Genomic DNA, 23,766 nt, shown 5'->3' with positions numbered 1-23,766 from the left:
AGAGGGCAGCAGCAGAGATAGCTATCAGCCCTTAGTTTTGCCCATTTTAAAGCTGGCAATCTATATTTCTGTCTTCATTAAACAGAATTGTCTTGCCTACTGGTCTGTCAATTCAGATGTAGAGTTTGAACAATGTGTTAGTTACCTCACTTTAAGACTTCCCAAACTTGAAATATACAGTGCTTTACACAAAGTACACGTCTAACAAGCATCTGATTGATGTGCATTTCAATAAGGAGAAAGACTTCAAAGAACATCAAATGAAGTGTTATTCAGACCACCCTTACATGTGGTAATGCAAAGAGATTGTGGGTCTATTACTTCCATTATCATGTTTTCCACAGAAGCCAGAAGAAGATACCTTAAACTGATGGGCAACTGGTCACTCAGTTTTCTATGAAGTAGTACATAGTACTACTACTGAAGTAGTGTTTTCTAAAGGTTGCCATGAATGCTGAAACCCCAGAAAAATGTATATCCCAACTCAGGGAACCTAGATACATTGTACAGGAACCCTCTAGCTAAATGGCATGAGGTTATATTTGAAATAAGTGATTTTTTTTTCACTCCACTGATGCACTCCTGCACACAGGATTTTCTTCAAACCTACATCAAACAAGGAAAAACAAATGCTGAGAGGGCAGATTTAGGGCAATTTATCAAGGCCTGGGAAATAGCTTCCAGATGGACAGAGCTGTTTGGTGCTGGCTGGTGAGAAGGAAGCAAGGTATTGTTATTGAATTAGCATGAAACTCTGGTGGAGAACAGCTTCATGGAGATAGAGTGCTCCCTTCATATGGTTTACATTTGGACCTGTCAAATTTCATTTTTACTCAAAAACCTGTGGTAAAGACACAGGGTTCTTTTTTTTACTTATTAAATTTCCCCCAGTTCTCCTTGTGCTAGTTACCAGTCAGTATTTTTAAACTGTCAGCTTTGTTTAAATGCCATGCCTAGGTCTGTTTGCTCTCTGCCACGCTTGGATGACATTTTGGTGCTTGCAAGCATAAAAGTGGTTTTGGCCCAGATGAGGTTCATACACTGAACGTCACCTGAGAATGTGAGTGTAAGTGTGAGTGGAGGGGGAGAAGAAAAGCTAAACATTGTAAAGATGTTTAAATTAACTCACTGCAAGAACTAGACAAAGAGCTGTCTAGGTACAAGTGATCTACCGTAAGCTCTAATTAGAAAACGTCTGTCAGGGTTTTATTACACATTATGCTATATGCCGAACACATGTTAATTGGTTTAGTGTTGTTTGGCTTAGTGGAGCAGTCACACAGAAAGGCGAAAAATTTGCTTTGACTATCCTTCACCTGCACTGATCTACACTGAAGTCTAGTCTAGAAAAGGCTTGTCGGGGCCTTGTTACACCTTATACTGTAAGCTGAACAAATATTAATCAGCTTCGTGTTGTCTGGCTTAGTGAAAGAGTCACACAGTAGCTCCGTCTACATGAAATGCTGACTGTGCAGTTGTTACTGCACAGTCATTTAGTACATGCATACACAAGTACTAAATGATTAACCAGATGTACTGTGCAGTAGCATTGCTAGACAGCTTTTAGGTGACACTGATGGTACAGTAGCTTGTTACTACTGCACAGTAGCATCACATCATGCTTCATGCCACATGACGCTATTGTGTAGTAGTAACGAGCTACTGCGCAGTCAGCATCTGATATAGACACAGCCACAAAAGCAAAAAATCTGCTCTGACTGTCCTTCACCTGCAAGGCTGTGACTTGCCACTAGAGGCTTGGTGACCTGGCGCAGGACTGGCTCACTGCTTGAGCTCCAAGGGGCCCAGCCCAACCCTTTTTTCTTCAGATCTTGCCCTCCTGCACAACCACGGCTTGGGCTGCTGGTCGGCCAGGGGCCACCTGAGCTGCAAAAAGGACTGGGCTTCTTAATGCTCAGGAGGCACCTGGCTGGCAGTGGTGCAGGGGACTGAGCCCTGGAGGAAAAAAGGATCAGGCCGCCAGCACACCTGAACACATCCCAGTGGGGTCAGGCAGCTGGAGCAGGGCAGAGCTCTGTGGTTACAGCATGGCATCCCAAGACCAGTTTCCACTGACCCTGCCCTCCACTGGGCTGTACAGGGAGGGAGCTGCCATCTTCCCCATCTGGCTCACCTGCCAGCACCTGTGGTTGGCAGGCGCCTGAAGCCCTTGACCCCCTGCCCCTCCCTTCCCCTTTGTAGAAGTTGGGAGGCTATGGGCATGGAGTACAGGCCTTGGCACTGCAGGTCCGGGCTGAGGCTGCACAGAGCAGGAGGGAAGGCTGTGCCACTCAGCCACCTCCCGACCCCAGTGGGGGCAGGAAGTCCCATCCTGTCTCTGTACCTCTCCATCTGGGGGCTCAGGCGCCTGCCAACCACGGCTGCTTCTGGGCGAGCCAGGCTGGGGAAGCCAGCGCTCAGACCCTGCACAGCCTGGCAAAGGACAGGGTCAGCAGGAACTGGCCTTGGGCTACCACACTGCAGCTGCTGAACTGCCAAGCTCTACCCCACTCCAGCTGCATAGCCCTGCCTAAAAGTACCATGTAACAAGGCCCTCCATATAGCAATAAGGATACAGACTTAGCTCTAACCAACAAATGCCAATATAACTGCTTGCATGCTACAGGTGTTAGCTAGGACAAAAATATCAGGGGAAAAACTATATCCCTGATCAACATTATTATTGACCTAGCCTGACTCAGAGAGCTACTGCACAATATGCAATTTCTAGGGTAAAGCATATAGAATATGGAGGGACAAGTCTGTATATTTTCCTACCAGCTTGATCAAAATGCTTGACTTTTATTAACATTTTTCCAGCTTCATCGTATTTCAAGAATACAATCTGGGATGTTTAAAATGACCCACTGACCTTTTCCATTCCATTGACGTGTGGAGATAAGATAACCACAGAGTCTCCTCAGAAGTATTAACCAAAATGCTGCCATAAATTGACATTACTGGCAAATTCCAGCAGGATCAGTCCATTCCTATCTCGTACCCACAACCTGATACATCGACTGGGAATCAGATTGAGCTGAGGAGTCATGTGTTTTTCTAAAAGGCCTGGGACTGTTCATTAGGAAAGGAGACCTGCAGAAGGATGGGTTGGCTCCTTGATTTGTGCTTGGAAGAAGGATGCCTTCCAATAGGGAGAGATTCTGAAAGTCAGTGCTCTGTAGGAGTATTTCAAAGAGTAGACAGATAGCCTGAAGAAGTGAAAGACTCTTTTGTATTGTATTTTCTCTGGTACTAATCTTTAAGTTTGTTACCAGCAAAAGGCAATGGTTGACTGTCAAAAGCCTCCTTAAAGAAAAGTTAGCCCACTGCAGAAAGCCCTGATGCAAGGGCGATTGCAAGTCCTTCAGGAAACTGAGGCAGGAAGAATAGTGCTACGGCAGGCTACAAGAGAGTAACGACCTACTAGAACTCCTTTTACCCAATACAATTTTCCTGGTTCAATATCTGTTTTTGGTATTTTTCTCAATCAGCTAGTGCCATGAGGCTACTATTAATGACCACACAAAGGAACTTGCAGTTTGTTGTGGATAATTCCCCTGAGAGAGGCTCCAGTGAGACATGCAGATAAGGAAGATTGTTCTACAAAGACTTCTACTTTCAGTTGTCCAAGGTAAAAATGTCAAACTCAATTTTTTTCTATGTAAATCTGTTAAAAATCACTAAAAGTTGAATTCAAATATATTGGTACAAATTAAACTGTTCTAGTTACAAGAATTACAAGGAGAGTTGTTTCAGGGATCCTGGCTAAGTCATCAGTTTTTATGACAAAGAGATGAAAAGTTCTGGATATGGGACATATTATTTATAGTTGGAATTACTTTGATGTGTTTTGATTGGTTATTGTTAAAAAGCCACCCCTTCCCAGACTTTGTGTATAAATGAGCAGCATAATGGTTGGATTGGAAGGAGTGTGCGGTCTTATTGCCTCCCAGTGTTTTGTGGAATTCATCATGATGTGTTTGCTCCTTCATCACCTTGTTTTTGAAAGACATCCTGACCAAACAAGGCCAGAAAGGGAAATGATGTCATCAGCTTCTACTACGTCTTCAATAGCATGTGGGTTGTGAAATTTAGATTCTTGCTGTCACAATGCCCCTTATTTATTCTTTTTCTTCCCCACCTCATTTCTTCTCTTCCCTCCCTCTGTTTTGCTTTCTGTTTAAGAAGGGGTTGATTCAGCTGGTGAAGGATACTTCTTTTGCAACATTGCTCTGAGCCAGTGACCTGTGAAAAAACTAAATTCATAGCCTGCTGCTCATGCAAGTTTGCCAGGTCTCAGAATAACTGATTATACAGTGTGCTGGTCTTTGTCTTTCCAGCACTGAGAGCAGTAAAAATCACCACCAGGAGATGGAAGCTTCTCTTACTATATTTTTTGCTATGGTTTTTTGCATGGGCATCTGTAAGTGTATGTATGGTACTCTGTCTTCAAGGAAACAGGACTGGATTTGAACAGGAGCAGTAAAACTATCCCAATTCACTCATTTTTCTCTTTTACCTTTAAGGGCAGTTAATACAATCTTTAATATAATGTAAAAGGCTATCAAACAGCTAAGTGCTATCAAGAATATTGTTAGAATTGTTTTTCCATTCTTCCCCTGCAATGTTTAATAAAAGTCCAATAAGTTTTTAATGCTGTTTTTGCAATGTGAATAAGCCAGTACTAACTGGACAGGAAACCCTGGACCACACTTAACTGTATGCATGCTTTAAATCATGATTTAAATCACTGATTAGGAAGCCTCAATTTAATCATTGTTTTCTATAAAAAATACATTCTTGTTGTTTGATATCCTTTGTTCATTTAACTTCTTGAAACTTAGCACTTTTAGAGAAAGGTAAGGGGCTGGCTGTGTGTACACAAACTTGCAGAGAGACAAGAGGGCTGATGGGTAGATAATCATGTCTGTTATCTCTCATCTCCATATACTGCTGTTAACAAGGATGTTGTTTCTGGAGACAACAAATGCCCTATGCCTGAAGAATGGTGTTTGTGCCTGAAAGCTTGCAAAGAACAATTTTTCCAACTATTTAGTTGGTCTAATACAGGAGTGGGCAATTATTTTGGGAGGAGGGCTGCTTACTGAGTTTTGGCAAGTTGTTGAGGGTCACATGGGTAGCCCCGCCCCTTGACAGGTGTCCCACCCCCTGGTTGCCATCTTGGGACCAGGAGTGCTGCCCCCTAACCCCCTTACCAGAAGTCCCTCCCCTTGCTCCCAGAAATGCTCCTTTCAGAAAGGGATTTTGCCATCTCAGAACCAGAAAAATACCAAATTATATTCTAAAAATCAAACATCTACAACATTAATTAATTTGATTTCAAAAAATCTTTTTGTCCTCATTTACATGCATTTGTGTAGTGTACATAGAGGTGAACACACAATAGCTTAAAATGAAGTCTTACTCTTGTAAACTGTGGCGGTGTGGGGGGCTGCGGGTGTGAGTAGGTGGGTTTGTGGGGGGGTGGGTACAGGGTGAAGGAGCATGTGGGTGTAGATATATAGGGTGTGGGTAGGCATGGGGTTTGAGCCACATGGTGCTGGAGCAGCCACACGCAGAGAAATCACCCGCAGGCAGACACTTCCGGGTGCGGGTTGTGGAGGTCAGAGGGGCTTGGGGACAGGGCCGGGCTGGCCTTTCTCCTGACTCCTGCCAGTGTTCCCTGGGTCCTACTGCCCCTGGCTCCTGTCAGTTTTGACAGGGAGCTTGGAGCAGATAAATATTAATTTTGTAGGTGCTCTGTGGTCCGGACAGGATGGCCTGGTAGGCTAGATCTGGCCTGCCAGCCATATGTTGTCCGCCCCTGGTCTAATAAAAGATACCATGTCTACTCAAAGAACCTGGTCTACCTCTATGATCTCTGGAGACACAAAACCACAGTTTGAGAACTGAAACTAAGCATTACAGAAGCACTTAATGGGATCTTCTAGACTGAGCACTGAGTCCCATTGGGTAGAGTGGTTTTCTTTAATCTTTACTAAACTATACAGGAGCCTCTTGGAACCCCATAAGATTGGGCCCCTAATATAGTCTATGCCCTGTTGTGACCTATTTATAAAAGTTTTAAAAAGGTTATACAAATATATTGTCTCAAATAGTATATAATTAGAAGTTATAATCCTTATTCCATGATGATATCTTTGAGCTTTAACATATCTTAAATTAAAACTGTCTTCATATAAGTTTATTTTTTTAAAAGCATCTTAAAAAAATAAAAATACCATTAAAATATCTAATTTCCATTAAAATACCATTAAAAATCTAAGCAAAATGCAATTTTAAAATATATATATTTTTAAAATCATTGATTTTTATCCACCTTGACTATATGTCACAAGCGTGGACTAAAATTCCATTAACATTTTATCTCTCAGTAAGTCAGATATCCCCTTTGCATCACAAAATATAAAGCCTGTGACTAATGCCCACCCACCTGTTAATTGAAAGGGAACACCCCATTCTGCACTATGCTCCAACTCATACCTTATTCCTTACACTAACCTCATTGGTTGCATTAAGCTCCCAATGATATCAACAACTGGGAAAAAATGCAGCATGTAGCTTTATGTTCTAATGCAGGGGTGGGCAAAATGGGGATGTGGCCAGCAGCCAGACTCTATTTCCCAGCAGCCCCTGACCACAATGCTCCCAGCTGGTCTTCATTGAGACCTTGGGAGCAAGGAGCTGTGACAGTGTGAGGCTGCAGAATCAGGGTACTTTCATGGCCCTGTGCTCCTGGGGTCTCCATGAAGACTGGCTGGGAGTGGTGTAGGCAGGGCGGCTACACAGCTGGGTGGGGAGCTGCTCTGGGGCCAGGATCTTGCAGCAGTGACAACATGGGGCCTGGGCCAGGGCAGGGCCTTGATCCAGTCCCTGCACACCCCTGCTTGTAGTGTAGCAGAAAGCCCCCTTTTCCTCTTGCCTGTAGTTGCTCTCCCCTCCTTGGATATGTTTTACCTCTTCTACCTTTTCTTCCTTCCTCTTTCTTTCACTTTAAGATAAGGAATTGTGTTTTAAAATTTGTATGTGTGCATTTTGTATCTCCCCTTGTATTTTGGTATTTTTATCTATTTGTGTGCCATGGCATTACTTTTGTAGCTTATATTTTATACTCCTCACCTTTCAACTTTCAACTAAATGTGTTTAGTTTCAGAAGTAAGTTATACATTGTAACAATGTTAACAAGGGCAGGAGTCAAACTGCCGCTTCCCTGTATCAGGCTGGCCCCTGAAAGAGCGAGTGAATCAGTGATTGAATGTGTAACACAGTAGCAGCAGACAGCAATTAACACCTAAGGAAACCGCAGATCAACCAACGGAAGAACTCAATAGAAGACAATGTAGCAACAGGGACATCTCTAAACGTCACTGATCAAGGGCTAGAAGCCCTGGCCTGAGTTAATCAACGCTGGGGACCAACTTTTGGGCTGAATATCTCCAGATCGACTGCTCCCAGAGCCCTATTCAAAATTCATCAACGGACTCTCAAACCTGCACATACGTGCGGACAACCCCTGGGGCTGACAGATGCCATCCAGTAGCCACCAAAGGGGGAAGTCCCAGGAGGGTCAACAACCCCTGAATTGGGCAAACCTGAAAACTGGGGAGTCACCAAAGTCTGCCAAGGACAGATAAAAAGCAGTGAAAAGTGACCCTCAGGGGTGCCCTCTTGATCTCCAACTTGACCAGCACCCGACCTGTCCAGCCAGAAGGACCAGCCGGCGACCCCCTTCTGGAAGATAATACCATGCTGGAAGAAGCCTCAACGGCAGACTCCAGCGCCTGTGGGATAGGTATACCTGACTCTTGTAGCTTGCTACCGTGTGTGTGTGTGTGTGTGTGTGTGTGTGTGTGTGTGTGGGGACCAGCCCCAAGGTTTATGAATTAACTTCATTACAGTGCTTCAATCTGCCTAATAAACCAGAATTTTAAGGATCCCGAGTTGGACATTTGTAGCCAACAGTAGAACCCCTGCTCATCACTGGGGTGTGCAGGCAGTGAATTGCAGCTCTGCCCTGGTCCCGGCCCCGGCCCCGGCCCCGGCCCCGGCCCCGGCCCCATGCAGTCATGCGGCTGTATTTACTCCAAAATTCTAAGGTCACCCCAGCCCTGCCTGCCCATCTTGCTCCTGGCTCTGGCCGCATCCCAGCCACCTGGCCACGAACCCTGCTTGTGCAGGTCCCTCCCTCGGTGGTGGGTGCGGGGCGGATGGGCCAGGATGCTCAGGTACTGGGGCTGGGTCTGGCAGCTGCAGCCAGAAAGAGACAGTGCCACAAGGACTGCTGGTAAATGGAGTCCACCATAAGCTTGATATGGCTTGTGTGCTGGACTTTGCCCACCCCTGTTCTAACAGCACATTCTTCTTGGGATTGACAATGGAAACTATATGGCAGCAGTGAAGACATGATACTGCTCAAGAGCTAGACTCTCCAATATGCTCCCTAGGAACTGACAAGCATGTTCTCTCTCCGTCTCTGATACAGCTATATTCTCCTTGCAGGGGTAATAGAACTTCACATCTATAAGATTTCACATGATCTACTTACAGTACAGTTATTAACACTCACAACTCTGATAGGCCTGATTCCTTACCAGCTTGTGTAGTCCATTACATCTGTGCAAAATGGGTGTGAATTGGAAGCTATCACACACAGAACACTCCACTTATTCAGAATCTTTTAAGTGGTTGCATCTTGCGTGGGGTTGTGCATCTTGTACTTCACAAGGTGCAAGAGAGTACCAAATTAGACCCAATCACCCTTTTTCAAAGGGGAAAGAGACAGATTGTGTGTCTTGGCTAAGGCTACAGAGAGTCAGTGGCAAAGCCAGGAGCTGGACTAAAAGAATCCTAAGTCCTTAGACTCCAGTTCCCTTCCTTAGAACTGACTGCCTCCAAAGTAAGTTTTTTTCTGCAAGTGCCAAAAGTCATTTGCCATTTTATATTCTCTTCAATCTTTTCACTAGTCCATCCACATCTTAAAGAACAAATACGTGCATTTTCTGTCACAAAGAGTGAACGATTTTTGGTGTGCAAAGTTAAGTACAGAATTTATGAGCTCAATTGTCTTTAAAATTGACCTCAGGTAGTACACCACTGAAATGACCCACTGATAATAGAAAATGTTGTGACTTTTAACACAGTTCAGTTATAGTCATACCTTGAAGCTGGATGGACAAGTGCACCGGTAAAACTCCACTGGATCATTATTGCATGTCCCATTGTTCTTACATGGACCAGAGAGACAAGGGTTACACTTGGAAACAATATTGATATCTATTGGCCCTGGAAAATGAAAGCAGAAAGTATTATTAGAATATGTGGATTGCAAAATGTATTCTCTGTCTATACACAGGGTCCTATACACAGGTCATCACCACTCTGTGTTTTGTGCCCCTTGTGGCACCCGCTTTGTATTGGCACAAACATAGATGATACTGGTAGAACTTCATTCAATAGCACAGGATCCCCATGGTTTTATGCAAACTTTAAATGCTTGAATTTGTGTCTTGGACAACTCTCTGATGTTTATAGACTTTTCTAAATAAGTAAGCCCAGGCCTACAAAAACAACCTCTCTCAAAAGAACATGCCAGGATTTTTCTGGGTGGTATCTTTTATTAGACCAACTGCATGGTTGGGATAGACTAAAACAAGCTTTAGAATGCATGCATGAAGAAGAATGAATATTTCATGGACCATCTTAACTACAACATCACTTCAACACTATCAAAAATGTGTTTATTCTTCAGTAATTTCTGCTGCCTCTGTGCTAGAAATTCTGCAAGAGCTGTCCCCCTTGCATAATATTCTGGTACTTCTAGTTTGTGGCTGGCTCCAAAATGATGCAGCAGCAAAAAAGAAAAACAGGTAGGAAAATGACACACACATTTTTGTGGACCTCAAGGAAAGTTCACTTAGGGGTTATAGAGAAGATTCATGTTAGAAATATTTTATTATCCTCAATTTTAATAGAGTTGGTGACTGACTTCCTTCTGGTTCTGACTATAACAAGGGCAATAAACACCAATGTGGGAAGCGATTCAGTCCCAGGTAAACATGCAAACCCATATTTAAGCCATTTAATAATCCCCATGCTTGGATATAACCATTCCAAGAGCGGGGAGAGGACTGTGTGTCAGTGCTACCACAAACACTGGAATTTGGAGACAGAAGATAAATGCTCACAGCCCACCAGCTGCCATTACAGCCACCACTGTGACGCCACTAACTTCTGCTGATTCATATGCTCCTGTTGGCTGGCCTTCCTGCTCTTTGCAGGGCCTGGATGTCCTACTTAGTTTCTGTCTTGTTACGCCTCAGCTCTGTATTCTTGGGCAACCCTGGCACAGGATGCAGTCTGTCTGACTCACAAAGGACTCCCCCCCCCCCCACCTAAACGAAACTGATTAAGATGCAGTGAGAGACGCACCTAAAACTCTCCAGATAAGGGTGATAAGAGTGAAACAACTGCCCTAGGTCTCATTTACATCCGAGATGGAACCAGATGACCATTCATTTACATGAGAGATGGAAAACAGAAAGCCTGAAGCAGAGACTGCAGTGAATTCTGGGACCAGAGAAGCAGGAGAGCGCTGCATGATGGGGAATCTGTGCTTCCAATGTTAATTAACCCATGTTCACACACACCCAGCTCAGCATTTATCAAAGCAGTTCTAATCTGGATTTGCTAAGGACTTTTCTCCCCCCAGACACACACACACAGCTCTAAGTTTAATAGGCATCTCGGGCCATACATTCCCCGGTCCCACTATGGGAGGCCTGTTTAAACCTGATTGACTAAAACTCGGTTGCCGGGTTAGGGAATGCTGAGGCAAGAGACCGAGTCCGAGGGGGTATGGGCAACATTTGAACAATGGTTAAGGGTTCATCACAGCATCCAGCCTGCTGGAGCCCTAATCCCAGGTGTTGTCGTATCTTTCCTGAGACGACTGGTGGGAGTCCTCTCCACAAAAGGTTATGAGCACCCCAATAATTGCTTTAAGTCTGTTAAAAAACTATAGTAAAATCTGGAAAAGTCATGCTAAGCTGAGGCTTGTGCACAACAAGTAAAAATCCAAAATCCTGATACTGCAAGCTATCTATTGTTCCTGAAGAAACCATGAGATATCCCATCAGGATATCTGCCATCCATAGGAATCTCAAGCTGGCTCCCAAGTATTTGGGTTACTCCCTTATCTTAAGTGTTTCCTGATTATCAATCAGTTTCCTGAGATGGTCCAAACCAGATAACCCCTTGTCAATAGAAAAGACAATGATTTACACTACTGAGGGTGCTTCAAAGCAGCTGAACTGAGGGTATAAAAATCTGTAAGTGTGTGTGCTTAAAAAAAGAAAAAAGAGAAAAAGAAAGAAAAAGAAGAAGCAGGAGGAAAGAGGGAGAAAGAAAGAAGAAGAAGAAAACTCCTGCGCTGACACCATCCCCTGTCGTTCTTGGGACGCTGGAAGAACAGATCGTCTCTCTCTTCAAGGATTGTGCTACGGACTGTGCCTGTCAGCTTTGCAGCCTGGGTACCGTGGACTCGGTGAGATTCCCAGCGTTCTCTCTCTTCTTTCTAGGCATAAACTTCTGAACCTGAACTGTATCAGTTAAGCTTGAGCTAAGTTTCCCCAAATACTTAGTGAAACCAGGGTAGTATTGTCATTGTTTGTGCTTGTTTTTCTTTTGCATGTCTATTACTACTAGTACTATTATATATTTCATATGCTTAGCAATAAATAACTTTTATAGGCAAACTGGTAGTAATTGGGTATATTTTTCCTTCTCTGCTTCTTTTTCCTCCTGTGCTCTGCAGCAACGCTTCTTTTACCTATGCTAAAGATCCCTGTGAAGCCTAAATTATTGTGGGGTTTGCTCATCAAGAGGCCAAAGATTGGGATGTGCTGAGTTTGAAACACATAAGGGGATCAGCTTGTACAGGCTGATTGACCCAGTTTGACTCAGACGTGCCCTTATGAACTGAATGCTGGCCCATGAGGGTGTCAGCTGGACACCCAGCCAGATTCAGAGGGATTCTGTTTACCTGTGTGCTTGTGTCTGACTGCATTTTATTGTTGCTCTTATGAACTGATTCTTGGCATATGAGGGTGTCAGCCTGTCCATGCTGATCAGCCCGGCCAGGTCAGGCATGTCACTTTAATTGGTGTGTGTTTGTGTGTATGACTGATTTGGTGACTGGAGGAACCCAGTCCCATTGAGATTGAGTCCTGCAAGATAGCTCCACTGGGGGTGAGGGCTTGCAGAAGGGAGAAATACAGCTCCGTATAGTAACACAAGCAGCACATTGACAGAATCACCAAGACCCTAGAAACTATCCCTAATAAATGAGCACACCCCAAAGTAATGGGCAAATTTGGTAACAGTCTGGGAAGCAAAAGGGCTGCCTGAATGGGGAAGGGCTGCTGAGGAAGAAGAGTGAGCAGCTGGGTAGTGAAGAGTTATTTGCAGGGAAAGAATACAGTATAAGTAAGGATCTACTTAATTTGTGATTTTGTGGTAACTGAAAAATCTGCAATTGTCCATGAAATCAACTTAAAAAATTAAATGAAATGAAATGCTGGCTCAACAGTGGGAGTCAGCCATCCTTGCTGCCTCACAGCCCAATCAGGAGGGGAAGGTGCCAGCTGGTGGGATGGCACAAAGGACAGCCAGTAGCTAAGATGTCAGCTGTCTTCTCATCCCTCCTCTCCCCTGGGGCTTCTTTGCCAATCAGCACTGAGGGGCAGGGTGGCACAAAGTGCAGCCAGCAGCCAAGGTGGAGGCTGCCCCTTGTCCCTCCTCCTGACCAGGGCTTCTCTGGCAATCAGCAATGAGGGGCAGGAGTGCTGGGAAATATCTGCAAAAATCAGCTTCTCGTGCTGAGGCCAAGCCAGGAAAATTCATTTTTCCGCAAATTAAGTAGGTCCCTAAGTATGAGTGAAGGTCATCATGGATATAGAGAAGGGAATGACAGTAAAGGTACATATTAGCATATTAAAATACATGGAGTGAAGAATCAAATTGGCCCTGTCAAGTTTTTTCTAAACATCCTGAGTTGTAAACAGGAAACCCAGCACTCAAGACATGCAAGGAAGACAGTAAATTGATTTTATTCCATTTCTTTTGAACATCCCTGATTTAACTCCCTATGGCATTAAAAATTACTATTGAAAATGTCAACAAAACTAGAAGCAAACAAATACTTGAAACAAGCCCAGATGCTATCCCCTCCTTCCCCAATCCATCCCTTCATGTGCCAAGACCTAAAAAACCTCACAGTTTGCTGTGTTAACACAGAATTATCCTGTTTTAAAAACACATCATTATTTACTGACCAGGTCACCTGAAGGGCAAAGCAACCCAGGTTGTCAAGGCTACTGCATTGGAACAGTCACAACTGAATGTACTTTGAGAGACCCGGGGGTGTCCCAGGGCGCCTTGAAGACATACAAAAAACTAGAACTCTTGGTTCCAAAATGATACCTTTTATTAGACTAACTGGAAAATGGCAAGAAAATTGAGATCTTGAGATCTTTTCAAAGGTGCCATGGGGCGCCACACAATGTTAGCACTGTGAGGTGTGCAAATATGATTCACAAGATAAACCTAGAGATTTCAAATAGGAATCCATAGTATTCAAAACATTCTGACAAGCTGTGGTCTTTCTGAGTTTTTGCAACAGAAGAATTTATCTATTATTTTTCTATAGTAAAAAAAAGGGAAAATTAAGAGTTGGCATTTTCTGAGGGGTATCTGTATCTAACAAGGGGTGCCTTTGACAACTACTGGTCTATTATGTTTATATGTTGTATCGAGTTATGTAAGAAATCAATCAGTACTACAGAGTTTTTAATAAAGAAACAAAACAAAGAAAAGAAAATTGTATTCTGTAGCTGCTGACTGTCTAATATTAATGACTCAAAGGTTAAACTCAGTAGTGGTAAAAGTAAAGAGAAAAACCCTAATTTAAGCAAGGTAGTTAAAGCCTTTAATCACTTTATCTCCTGTATAAGAAAAAAAAAATGCAAGGATTGCACAAACGTACCCTCAAAGCTTAAACAACTTAGGACATGACAAGTGTGCGGGAAGGGGTGAGATGAGGAGGGAAGTCAGTAGCAAGTCTGTAAAATCTACTGTTCCCATGATGATATTTAGTCCAAGTTCAATTTTCACAGCTGGGTTACGTATGAGTGAAAAACCATACAGAATATTAGAAAAACATGTGGGGTTTCTAATGATTGGATAGACTACTGAGCCACACAAAAGCAGTAGACAAATAATATTACTTAAGAAGGAGGGATTTCTCTTTTTTATCATTTTCCACATTAGTATTTCCCAGTAAGGACAGACATTGTATTTGTAGCACTATGCACACCCTTGCAGTGTTACATAAAATGGGTGTAGACATGCCCCCCACCTGCAATGCTACAAAAATGGCACAAGTGCTACAAAAAATGTCCTGGCTGAAGCATGAACTTCTATGTAGCACTGTATTCTCAAGCACCACATATAACAGTTACAGGTTTTGGAAAAACTTTGTACAGTTACATGAAGCACCACAGGTGGTCTTTTATTCCTCCAGCATCCCACAGTGCTCTGCTTTCCCCTGGAAGGTATTACAGTACCATGTAGAATCCCTAGTTAAGGATCCTATAGCACAATGATTTATACAAATACAAGATTAAAAAAAAGTGCCTCTGTTCTAAAAATCTTAGCACTGAGGAGGCAGGTATAGGAAAACAATGAAACACCATTGGTTAGCTTGAAATCTCTGAAATCTCAGCATACTAGTGGCCTAAGGATTGTCAAGGTTTTCATAGGCATCATGACAAAGAAGAATTTTAAAGAGTCATTAGAAGATTAGGAGGTAGCTTTGCAGATGTTTACAGGAAATTCTCCCAAGCTTGAGGGGTAGTGTGGAAGAAAAGCACAAAAACAGCACTTTGAAGGCAAACAGTGATTTCACAATAGCGTATGAGAGATGCTATGCGAGATGAGTGTAGGTTGTAAAGAATCCAGAAAATGATGATAAGTGTTTGACAGTAGAGGGGATGTACAAAGAGGAATGACAGCATGCAATTCAGCTGAAGGTTTCCCTCCCAAGTCACTATTAATATCTATTATTTAAACAGTACCAATATGGAACACAGGACTACACAGAAATGAACCCATACAAAATCACTGAACAAAAAGTATATGTACTAAAGACTGCTACCCATTTGTAACTCCAACAGTGGAGCAAAATGTGGAGTAAAGTGCTATTACCCTAAAGCAAGGGATGTTTAACTGTACAGAATGTTTAACTGACCTAGCAATATTAAGGAAAAAGGTACACAAAATAACTGACCCAGAAGACATTTGGGCCCAAACTCAAAAGGAGGGTTGGAGAGGGGCTGGGATAACACCTGATACATGGTTTGGTGATTAGAGCACTGGGCTAGGAAGTCAGAAAGGTGCTGGTTACAATCTGGGTGTGGAAAGTCTGGAATCTGGGTCTGCTGCTTTCTGGGCAAGCGTCATCATAACCATTGAACTATTAAAAACTGCAACATGTGAAAACCCTCCTCATATCTCCAGGACTTATATTCAGGTACATGCATATGAAGGTATATAGCTGTGTGCTCAGCCAGTGCATAGCTTATTGTTCCTGCTGTAAAGCCATGGTAACTTTCATGAGTAACAGAAGTGAAAACCATTCAAAAGTGGCAAAAATTGGAAAAAGTAATTTGGGTGTGTTAAGTGAAACAGAATTTGGCCCTCTGTATTACTTTACTATTTTAACCTATATAAAATTTAACCCTGTGCTACTTTGTTTTGATGCTTCCCTGTTAACATTAACTTCTAGTTAGATACAAAAACCTGCCTAAATTCAAAAGAAGAAAATAATTTGAATGTCTGTTCTTTTGTCCTATCATTTTATCCCCATTCACTACTTTTCTCTTAATTTGTTCTAAAGTATATGAGAGTACCTATTTTGGGACTAGCGGTAGCTCAGGAGAAATGACACTAACAGAGATCTTGTATTATAAGACACAAATCTTGAAGTCTGATTTTATACCTTTTCATAATATAAATTCATGGAGATATATTCAGGTAGAAACCTGAAAACATTCCATTTATCCCTATGGCATTGATTAAAGCCAATCAATGCAGGAGCTAATAAGAACAGTGTTAGCTCCTTGCATTTAACTACCTTATTACTGTGCCCTTGGGGGTTTGATTTATAAACCATGGTGCAAAATGTTCCCAGTCTAGTGCAGTCCTTTCTAATACTGCAGCTGACAAGAAGGGCAACTTAACAAAAGGTCTGTGTGGGTCTACGTGAATTGTACTTACAAATATACGCTCCTAACCATACCATCCGTAACATATGGACATTTGACTTTTGCTAAAATGCAAGGTTAAAACACAGGTTTGACAAAAGTAATTGCCTGTCTACCCTGAAGTCAGTGGCACAGAACTGCATTTTGTATTGACATACCCAGGCTATCTTTAAATTAACACACTTTGGTGCAGCTAAAAATTAGCTGCAGCCACACAGTGATCAAGGAGAGGCTACCTTGCTTAAATATTCACCCAGTCTCTCAGGAAGGTTTTACAGCCTGCACAGAGCTTCATGCTACTGTGGCTACTACTACAAGTACCTGAGTTGGCTAGTTTGAACCCTGCTTGGGTATTATAGGAGCTGAAAGCCATACCTATGACTGCAGTGTAGACAGAACTGCATGCTTCTCTTCAGAAGGTGCATCTAAACAAGTGTTTTACTGTGGCACTGACTTATTAGCTCCATATTAAAGCATCACCATCTACACTTGTACCCATATTAGAGCACAGTAAATTAATTAACTCCACTGTAAGACAGTACTGTCTGGGACAAGTGCCATCCTATGGCAGAGTCATTTAGCACACCAAAACACATACAAAGTGACCAGGGCTGGCTGGGGCACAAAGGTGCTACAATGCAGGGGCTGCCTGCCAACTAGCCTCACACTGTAGCACCCTTGTGCCCCAGACAGTCCTTCTGATACCTGATGCCACCACCCAAGGATGCCTTACCCCAGCTCTAACTGCTGTGGTCCTGGGCACACTCCAGCATGAACTGTGCTGCAGTTTATTTCTGTGGGTTAAGTGCATGTGTAGATGCACCCAGAGAGTGTCTCACTGTTGCCAGCAGGAGCATGTTAACAGTGATAAGGAGGTGGTAGGCCAGGGTGAAAAGAACTTTTTTAAATTAGGATTTAATTGCAATCATGTAAACATGTTTTGATATTTTACTTGTCATGAACAGTGCATGCCTCCGGCAGCTGGGGGGGCACGGCAGTGACAGGAGCATGGCGGTGGCAGCGTGAGCGTGGCAGCGGTAAGTGTGGAGCTCCCACAGATGCCACCAGCACTATCAGTGGCGGGGAGCGGGGTGGGGGTGGCAAGCGCTGACCAAGGGTCACAGCCACCCACAGCCACCGCCAGCAGCAGTGGCAGCGGTCAACGGGAATCGTGGACCACCTGAAGACACTGCCAGCGGTGGGGTGGCGAGCGGTGACTGCCTGCAGGCATTGCCAACAGTGTCAGCAGTGCCTTTTTGCAGGGGGTGCACCACTATGCTCAGGGGGTGCATGTGCACTGCTTGCACCCCCTACACATCACCCCTGTTACTTATGTAATATAAGGAGGTGCACTAACTTCAGTTGGACTTTGTACTGGCACTAGAGACTTAAACGTGAGCAAGGGCTTTCTCTTGCTAACTGACAAATCTTTACATTTTTTCCTAGAGGAGGGAGGTGAATTCTATGAAAGCTCACAAGCTGTAAAGCAGTGACTGTCATCCCTCTAGGCCAGGAGTCAGCAACCCATGGCCCACAGAGTCATTTGATCCTCCTGCAGACATGGGGCTTCGCCAGCAAGAGCTCTCCCTATGCTGCTACAGGGAAAAGTGGTTGTTGTGGCAGCTCTCCCTGTGCTAACATAGAGAGAATAAGTGGTAGCAGTGCTGACTGGGACCTATCCAGTGGTGAGACGTAGTGGGTGCACGGGGGTGCATGTGCTCTCCCTGACAGCACTAGTGCACCCCCTGTCAGGCCACACTCCCTGTTTAGGCGACCGTCTGGGAGGCAGGCGTGAGTGCCGGTGCCCCCACTGTGAGCGCTGGCTGGAGAGCAGGGCCACCAGTAAAAGTGGCCACGCTGCTTCTGGATGTGGCCGCAGGATTTCTGGAAGCAGCACAGCTGCTTTTTGGTGAGTGAGATCAGTGGTACCCATCTCCCCCATCAGCACGATTGGCCTCCAGGGGACGTCCCCCCCGCCCCCTCCCACCCAATTGCTGAGTGGTGTCACTGACGTGCCTCACCCTGACTCAAAAGGCACCAGTCGCCCATGGACAAACACAAGTTTAACCACCTGTCTCTCATCAGAGCTAAGTCATTCTGGCTGCAACCTGAAAAGGTTGCCAACTGCTGTTCTAGACAACTGCTTTTTGTCCAAACACTGCTGCTAGATCAGTGCTGTTTTCTTCTCTGCCCCGCTGCACTGCTATTCTGTACAGCAGGGGTGTCAAACTTGTCTGGCTCCATGAGCCAGATGAGTGGTACAGGATCAATCCCCAGACCAGATGAATGGTGCAGGGCAGGCTCCATGGCCAGACTGGGACTATGGACACCTCCTCCGCTTCTGGTCCAGGACCAGATGCCTGGCATCCTTAGTGCTTCGTTGCCACCATGGAAACAAGCTGCAGTGCTGGGCTCCTTCTTGGGGTGTTGCTGTGGCTCATGCCAGATCCGACCTGCGGGCAGTATGTTTATACCCGAGTTGTACAGGAGGCCCCAGAAAAGCAGCTAGAAAGATTCCAAAGATAGGATAAAGCTGCTCAAACTTTCAGTTAGCACAAACCTTACACATGCACACAATATTCAACTGCTATTGCTAGCTGGCTATTCAAACACAAGATGAACATTCAAAGTGAAGAGTGAAAAAATAGCACCTTAGTCTCATTCCACTGGACCTAGTGGACATTTTTATGGAGATCTACCAGGGTCTATGAGGATGATTCTGTGATCTTACCTGTGTGGAAAAATTCCTGTTTGTAGAGGCACTTCACAGGACTTGGCATAGGTGGATCCAACTCTGGATCCTTCAACCAATTTGCTTTCTCATATATGCCTGTTTTGATGTTCTGTTTATCCCAATAAAGTAAGTTGCAACTTCTTGAAAAAACATCTGTAGGTTCAGGCTAGATATCAGGAAGCACTACTTCACAGTTAAGGCAGCTAGGATCTGGAACCAACTTCCAAGGGAAGTGGTGCTCGCTTCTACCCTGGGGGTCTTCAAAAGGAGGCTAGATAGACACCTAGCTGGGGACATTTGACCCCAGCATTTTTTCCTGCCCATGGCAGGGGGTCAGACTTGATGATTTGCTCAGGTCCCTTCTGACCCTACCAACTATCTCATATTATTCGGACTAAAATTTGAGTCCAGTGGTAGGAAACCTCAAGAGAATATTTTGGGGAGAATTTGACATTAAGGGGACAAAGAATTACAGAAATATGTTAGTTTCAAAACAAAACAAAACAAATTTCAATTCTACTATTATATTTATATTATAAGATGTTTTTGAATTCCATGTTAGCTTCCTTCATTTTTAGTCTGAGAGTTGGCCTATTTTTGGAGATTTATTTAGGGATATTTGTACCTCTTGTTCATGAAGTTACAAACTCAGCAAAAAAGCAGATCATTTTGATAGCTTTAAGAACACATATAATTATTATCAGCTTAAATAAAACTGAATTAGAATGTCACTCATTAAAAGTGTAGCAGGAAAATCAGGAAATTCTATTCAGGTTTGGGAAACAAACTTGGCTTTATGCCTTTATCAACACCATCTTTAGCTATTCAGCAGTTTAATTCCAGCCATTATACAACTATCATGCCAAGCTAGGAACTTTAATATAATTTATCGTTACATATTATAAGTGTGCATGGTTCTTCACAGACAAATAAAAAGATAATATCATAATGCCTTCATCAGCATTTCAAACAGAGACCACAGACCCTCATTTCCATTGCTGCAAAAAGACATCTTCAGACCTCGAACTTTACATGTGGGCTAGTATCCTGAATAAACTTTCTGCACTCCAACAAGTTTTGAAAGTAAGAATCATGATTACAGTGTCAATGTTCATGCCTGAAACTATGTCCTTTATCCACAATTCCACAAATAGCCAGGAAGTAGGATCATCCACAATTGCTGTCTATTTATATAGCTCCTGGAATGTAACATAACTGCTCATAAAGCTCACCATTACAGTTTCACCTAGATTGCTCCTGAATTTACACTCTAGTTAGGACGCAAAACGCTGATCCACTGCATCCAGTTAGTGATCGATACTTGACAGACATGAGATTTGAGTTAAAGTTGTGTCATTTACAAATGTTCTTATTGTCAAACTAGCCAATTGCCCATCAAGAATGACGGGGGGGGGCAAGGAGTGGGCAGGGATGGAGCCCTGTGCCCCCACCATCCGGGCCTGCCCTGCCCTTCTCTCCTGCTGCTTGGGGTCCAGGCCCACTCCCCCCTCCCCACCACAGCAGCAAGGTGAGGGGAGGAGCGGGCCCGTGCCTGGGCCCGATGCGGGGCAGGACCGGGCCTGAGAGTGGGGAGAAGTCAGGCCGCTGCAGCGGGGGGGGAAGCAGCAGGCCTGGGCTGACCCAGCAGCAGCAGGGGTATGGGAGAAGCAGGCTCAGGGCCAACGCAGGGGAGAGGGGTGAGGGAGAAGTGGGTCCAGGCCCGAGAGGGGGAAGAGGCTTGCTCCTCCTCTCCCCCAGCTGCTGCTGTGTCGGAACGCTTCTTTGCACTCTGATTGGCTGTTTGTCAGCCAATCAGAGTGCGAATAAAGTGTTACGGACAGACAGACAAGCAGATAGATTAAGGCTTTCTTGATATTAGAATGTTGGCTTTCAAACAAAACCTTCAATTTCAACAGCTTTCAAGCTTATCTATATAACAGTATTTTACATTTGTGATGTTAGTGTTACCTACTATACTAAACTTTGCTTAACCAAGTTTTTCAGGGGCGTCTGAAATAAATTATTTGATAAAGTAGCTGTAAAATAACATCCCATGGAGCAGGTTGTCATCTCTCTGATATGGCAGCAGTCTTGCTATTTATACCAGGGATTGGTGTTTTTATTAAAACCCCTCTAGTAAAACAATTACATGATAATCTGAGCTTCCAATTTTTCTTTCTTTCTTTTTTAATTAAAGCAAATATCTGGCTTTAGGCTATGTGGGAAAAACTGATAGAGTAACTAGAGTGCAACCCAAAGCACAACCAAAATGAAACCAAAAGGCAAACAAAGAATAGGCTACATATATTTTTAAATTGCATTTAAAATTCAGTAGCAGTGTAATAATAAACCTGTTTATTAAGCAACAATACACAATATGAGAGTTTACAGCTTGCTCCTACCTTTGCACTGGAAGTGGTGGGTTGGTGTGGTAAGCAGCAGCCTGTCTACCATGTTGTCTGGCCCACTGCAGCGTGCAATCCCAGGCTCTTTGTACCCCGCTTTCACCCATTCAGAAAGCCAGCGTAGGCTGCAGTCACAGTGCAAGGGGTTGGTACCTAGAGCCCTAATGATGGAAAACAATTAACAATATTTCCTTTGCTTATGAGCAAAAATAATGTCTCTCCAACTCCACCAAAAGTGTTCATTTTATCCAGCTCCTCTACATTAAGCCTTTATTTCAAGAAGGAAGGAGGAAAACCCTTTGAATATTACATGTTTTGTCTAAAAAAGCTTCTTTCAATCTTCTCTTCCTTTTTCCTTTCTTCCTATTATAAAGCAGACCAAAAGGCTAACTGAAAGGTAACAGTAGATCAAAGAATTATCCCTTTTCTGCTACAACAGTGTCAAGAAGCTAACTACTATTTCACTCAATTTGTTTATTTCATTTTGACAAACCTTAGACTTTTTTTTTTACCTTATGACCCAACATACAGAGCTTGAGTTGTTCTACTTACTTTTAATCAGATAGCTCAAGTGGCAGTTTACCTGAGCAGGTAAACACTTCCACCAACAATACCCACCTGCATGTTCAAAATTTAACCTTGTTTTCTGCAAAACTTGTTCATGTGACACTAAAAATCACTTCTGACTAATACTCGAGAGTAAATAATTTTTCCTTATGTGTCTGCTGAATGGATTCAGTAAAACACTAATGGTCATGAGAGTGGTTAAAATAGACATATTTAAAAACTGAAATAATCATTTCTGGAACTATTTCATTATTTTGTTGAACTCTATTAAAAATATCAGTCACTTACCCTATCCTTAACTGTAGCCCTAGATTATTTAGCCTGAATTTTCTGAAATGAGGAATGCAATGGGGATTAAAACTCCACAATCAACCTGCCTCTGAAAACTCTTTCTTGTAAATATATTCTCCCTGCCTAACAAGGAACTATTCCCACAAAGAAGTGCTTAGTTATGACAATTTGAAAAGTCCCTGGGAATTTTAAACAGTGTAACAATGTCAACCACAACACACATTTGAAGAGATTCTTTACAAAAAATCCTATGGAACACTAAAAGAATAAAGCAACTTTTGTATTAAACAGTCACAGTATAATTTATGAACCAGACCTACAGCTCTGATACTACATACTACCTTGAGTGAAGAAAATATGCATACGGTTAAACTGATTGCTATGAAGCAGTGAATTTAACCTGGTCCCTTTCTATCACAGGTAACCACATCACATAATCCATTTTAAACTTATCAAATTGTGCCTTAAATTGTCCTGAGTAGTCAAGCTTATTCATGAAAGACTGCTTTTGCCAAATGTTGGATTATACCTTAAAAATCTTTAGAGATAAAAACTTAGCAGTTTATATACACAATATTACCAAGGGGAGAACCCATTATGAAAATGCATCTAAAATAAGTGGTTATATGTTTGACCAATTAGAGTATAGTGGATGTATCTACATGAGACACGTTTGTGCAGCAGACTAATCTAATGGGTGGGGGCTGGGAATCCAGGCCTTGCCTGTTCCCTCCAGCATCTTTTCCCAGCATGGAGCTGGCTGCTCCATGGAGTGGGTGGGGGCTAGGAATCCAGCCCTCACCTGTTCCTTGGAACAGCTCCATGCCATGTGGAGCTGGTTGCTCTATGGAACAGGTGGGGGCTGGGATTCCCACTCCCAGAGCAGCCACTTGTGTCCAAGCAGGACAGCTGCCAGAGTGGGGAAGAGTGGGGCTGGGCAGGAAGCACACTGGCAGCTCCTAGCAACTCCCTCCTGGGTAGGGAAGACCTGCCCGTTATGGGGCTTGCTGGCAGCTGTGAGTCCTAGTGGGCATGGGGCCAGGAGAGCTCTGCCGGCTGCAGAGGCAGCTCATTCCTGGCCCTGTGCACATAAGGTCCCTACCCTCTGTGCCAGAAGACAGCTGCCACTACAGCTGGCAGAGCCCTTCTGGCTTCATATCCACTGGGACCGGCTCCGTGCCCCCTGCCAGCCCCTGGGATAGCACTAAGAGGAGCCTGAAGCTCCCCCAGGCTGCTGCAGGAGAGCAGGGCACGATGGGTGCAGCCTTGTACTGGGTTTCTCCTATTGGGAACAAATCTGCTCCCAAGAGGGAGCATGTGTAGACATAATCCCAGGAAGGCTTACTGTGCAGTATTTTACTTAAAAGCACATGCAGATTCACCAAGTAACAATATCACATTAGATGTTCTGTTCCATAAAAAAAGGAAG

General features: G+C 43.7%; 1 protein-coding gene across 5 annotated transcripts in view; it reads right to left on the bottom strand.

Moving 5' to 3' along the window:
* SLIT3 (slit guidance ligand 3) overlaps window positions 1–23,766 on the bottom strand; it is a 964,832-nt gene that overhangs the window by 116,030 nt on the left and 825,036 nt on the right. For all 5 annotated transcript variants that reach the window (XM_019487139.2, XM_019487141.2, XM_019487140.2 and 2 more), the window contains 2 exons: window positions 21,477–21,640; window positions 9,179–9,303 (listed from right to left, as the gene is read on the bottom strand). In XM_019487139.2, coding sequence (XP_019342684.1) covers window positions 9,179–9,303; window positions 21,477–21,640 — 289 coding nt within the window. The remainder of the gene's footprint in view (window positions 1–9,178; window positions 9,304–21,476; window positions 21,641–23,766) is intronic.

The sequence above is a fragment of the Alligator mississippiensis genome, chromosome 9 (assembly GCF_030867095.1).
Source record: "Alligator mississippiensis isolate rAllMis1 chromosome 9, rAllMis1, whole genome shotgun sequence".
Classification (NCBI taxonomy): Eukaryota; Metazoa; Chordata; order Crocodylia; family Alligatoridae; genus Alligator; species Alligator mississippiensis.
Note: the sequence above shows the minus strand (reverse complement) of the source record. Positions and strands in the feature narration are given on the sequence as shown.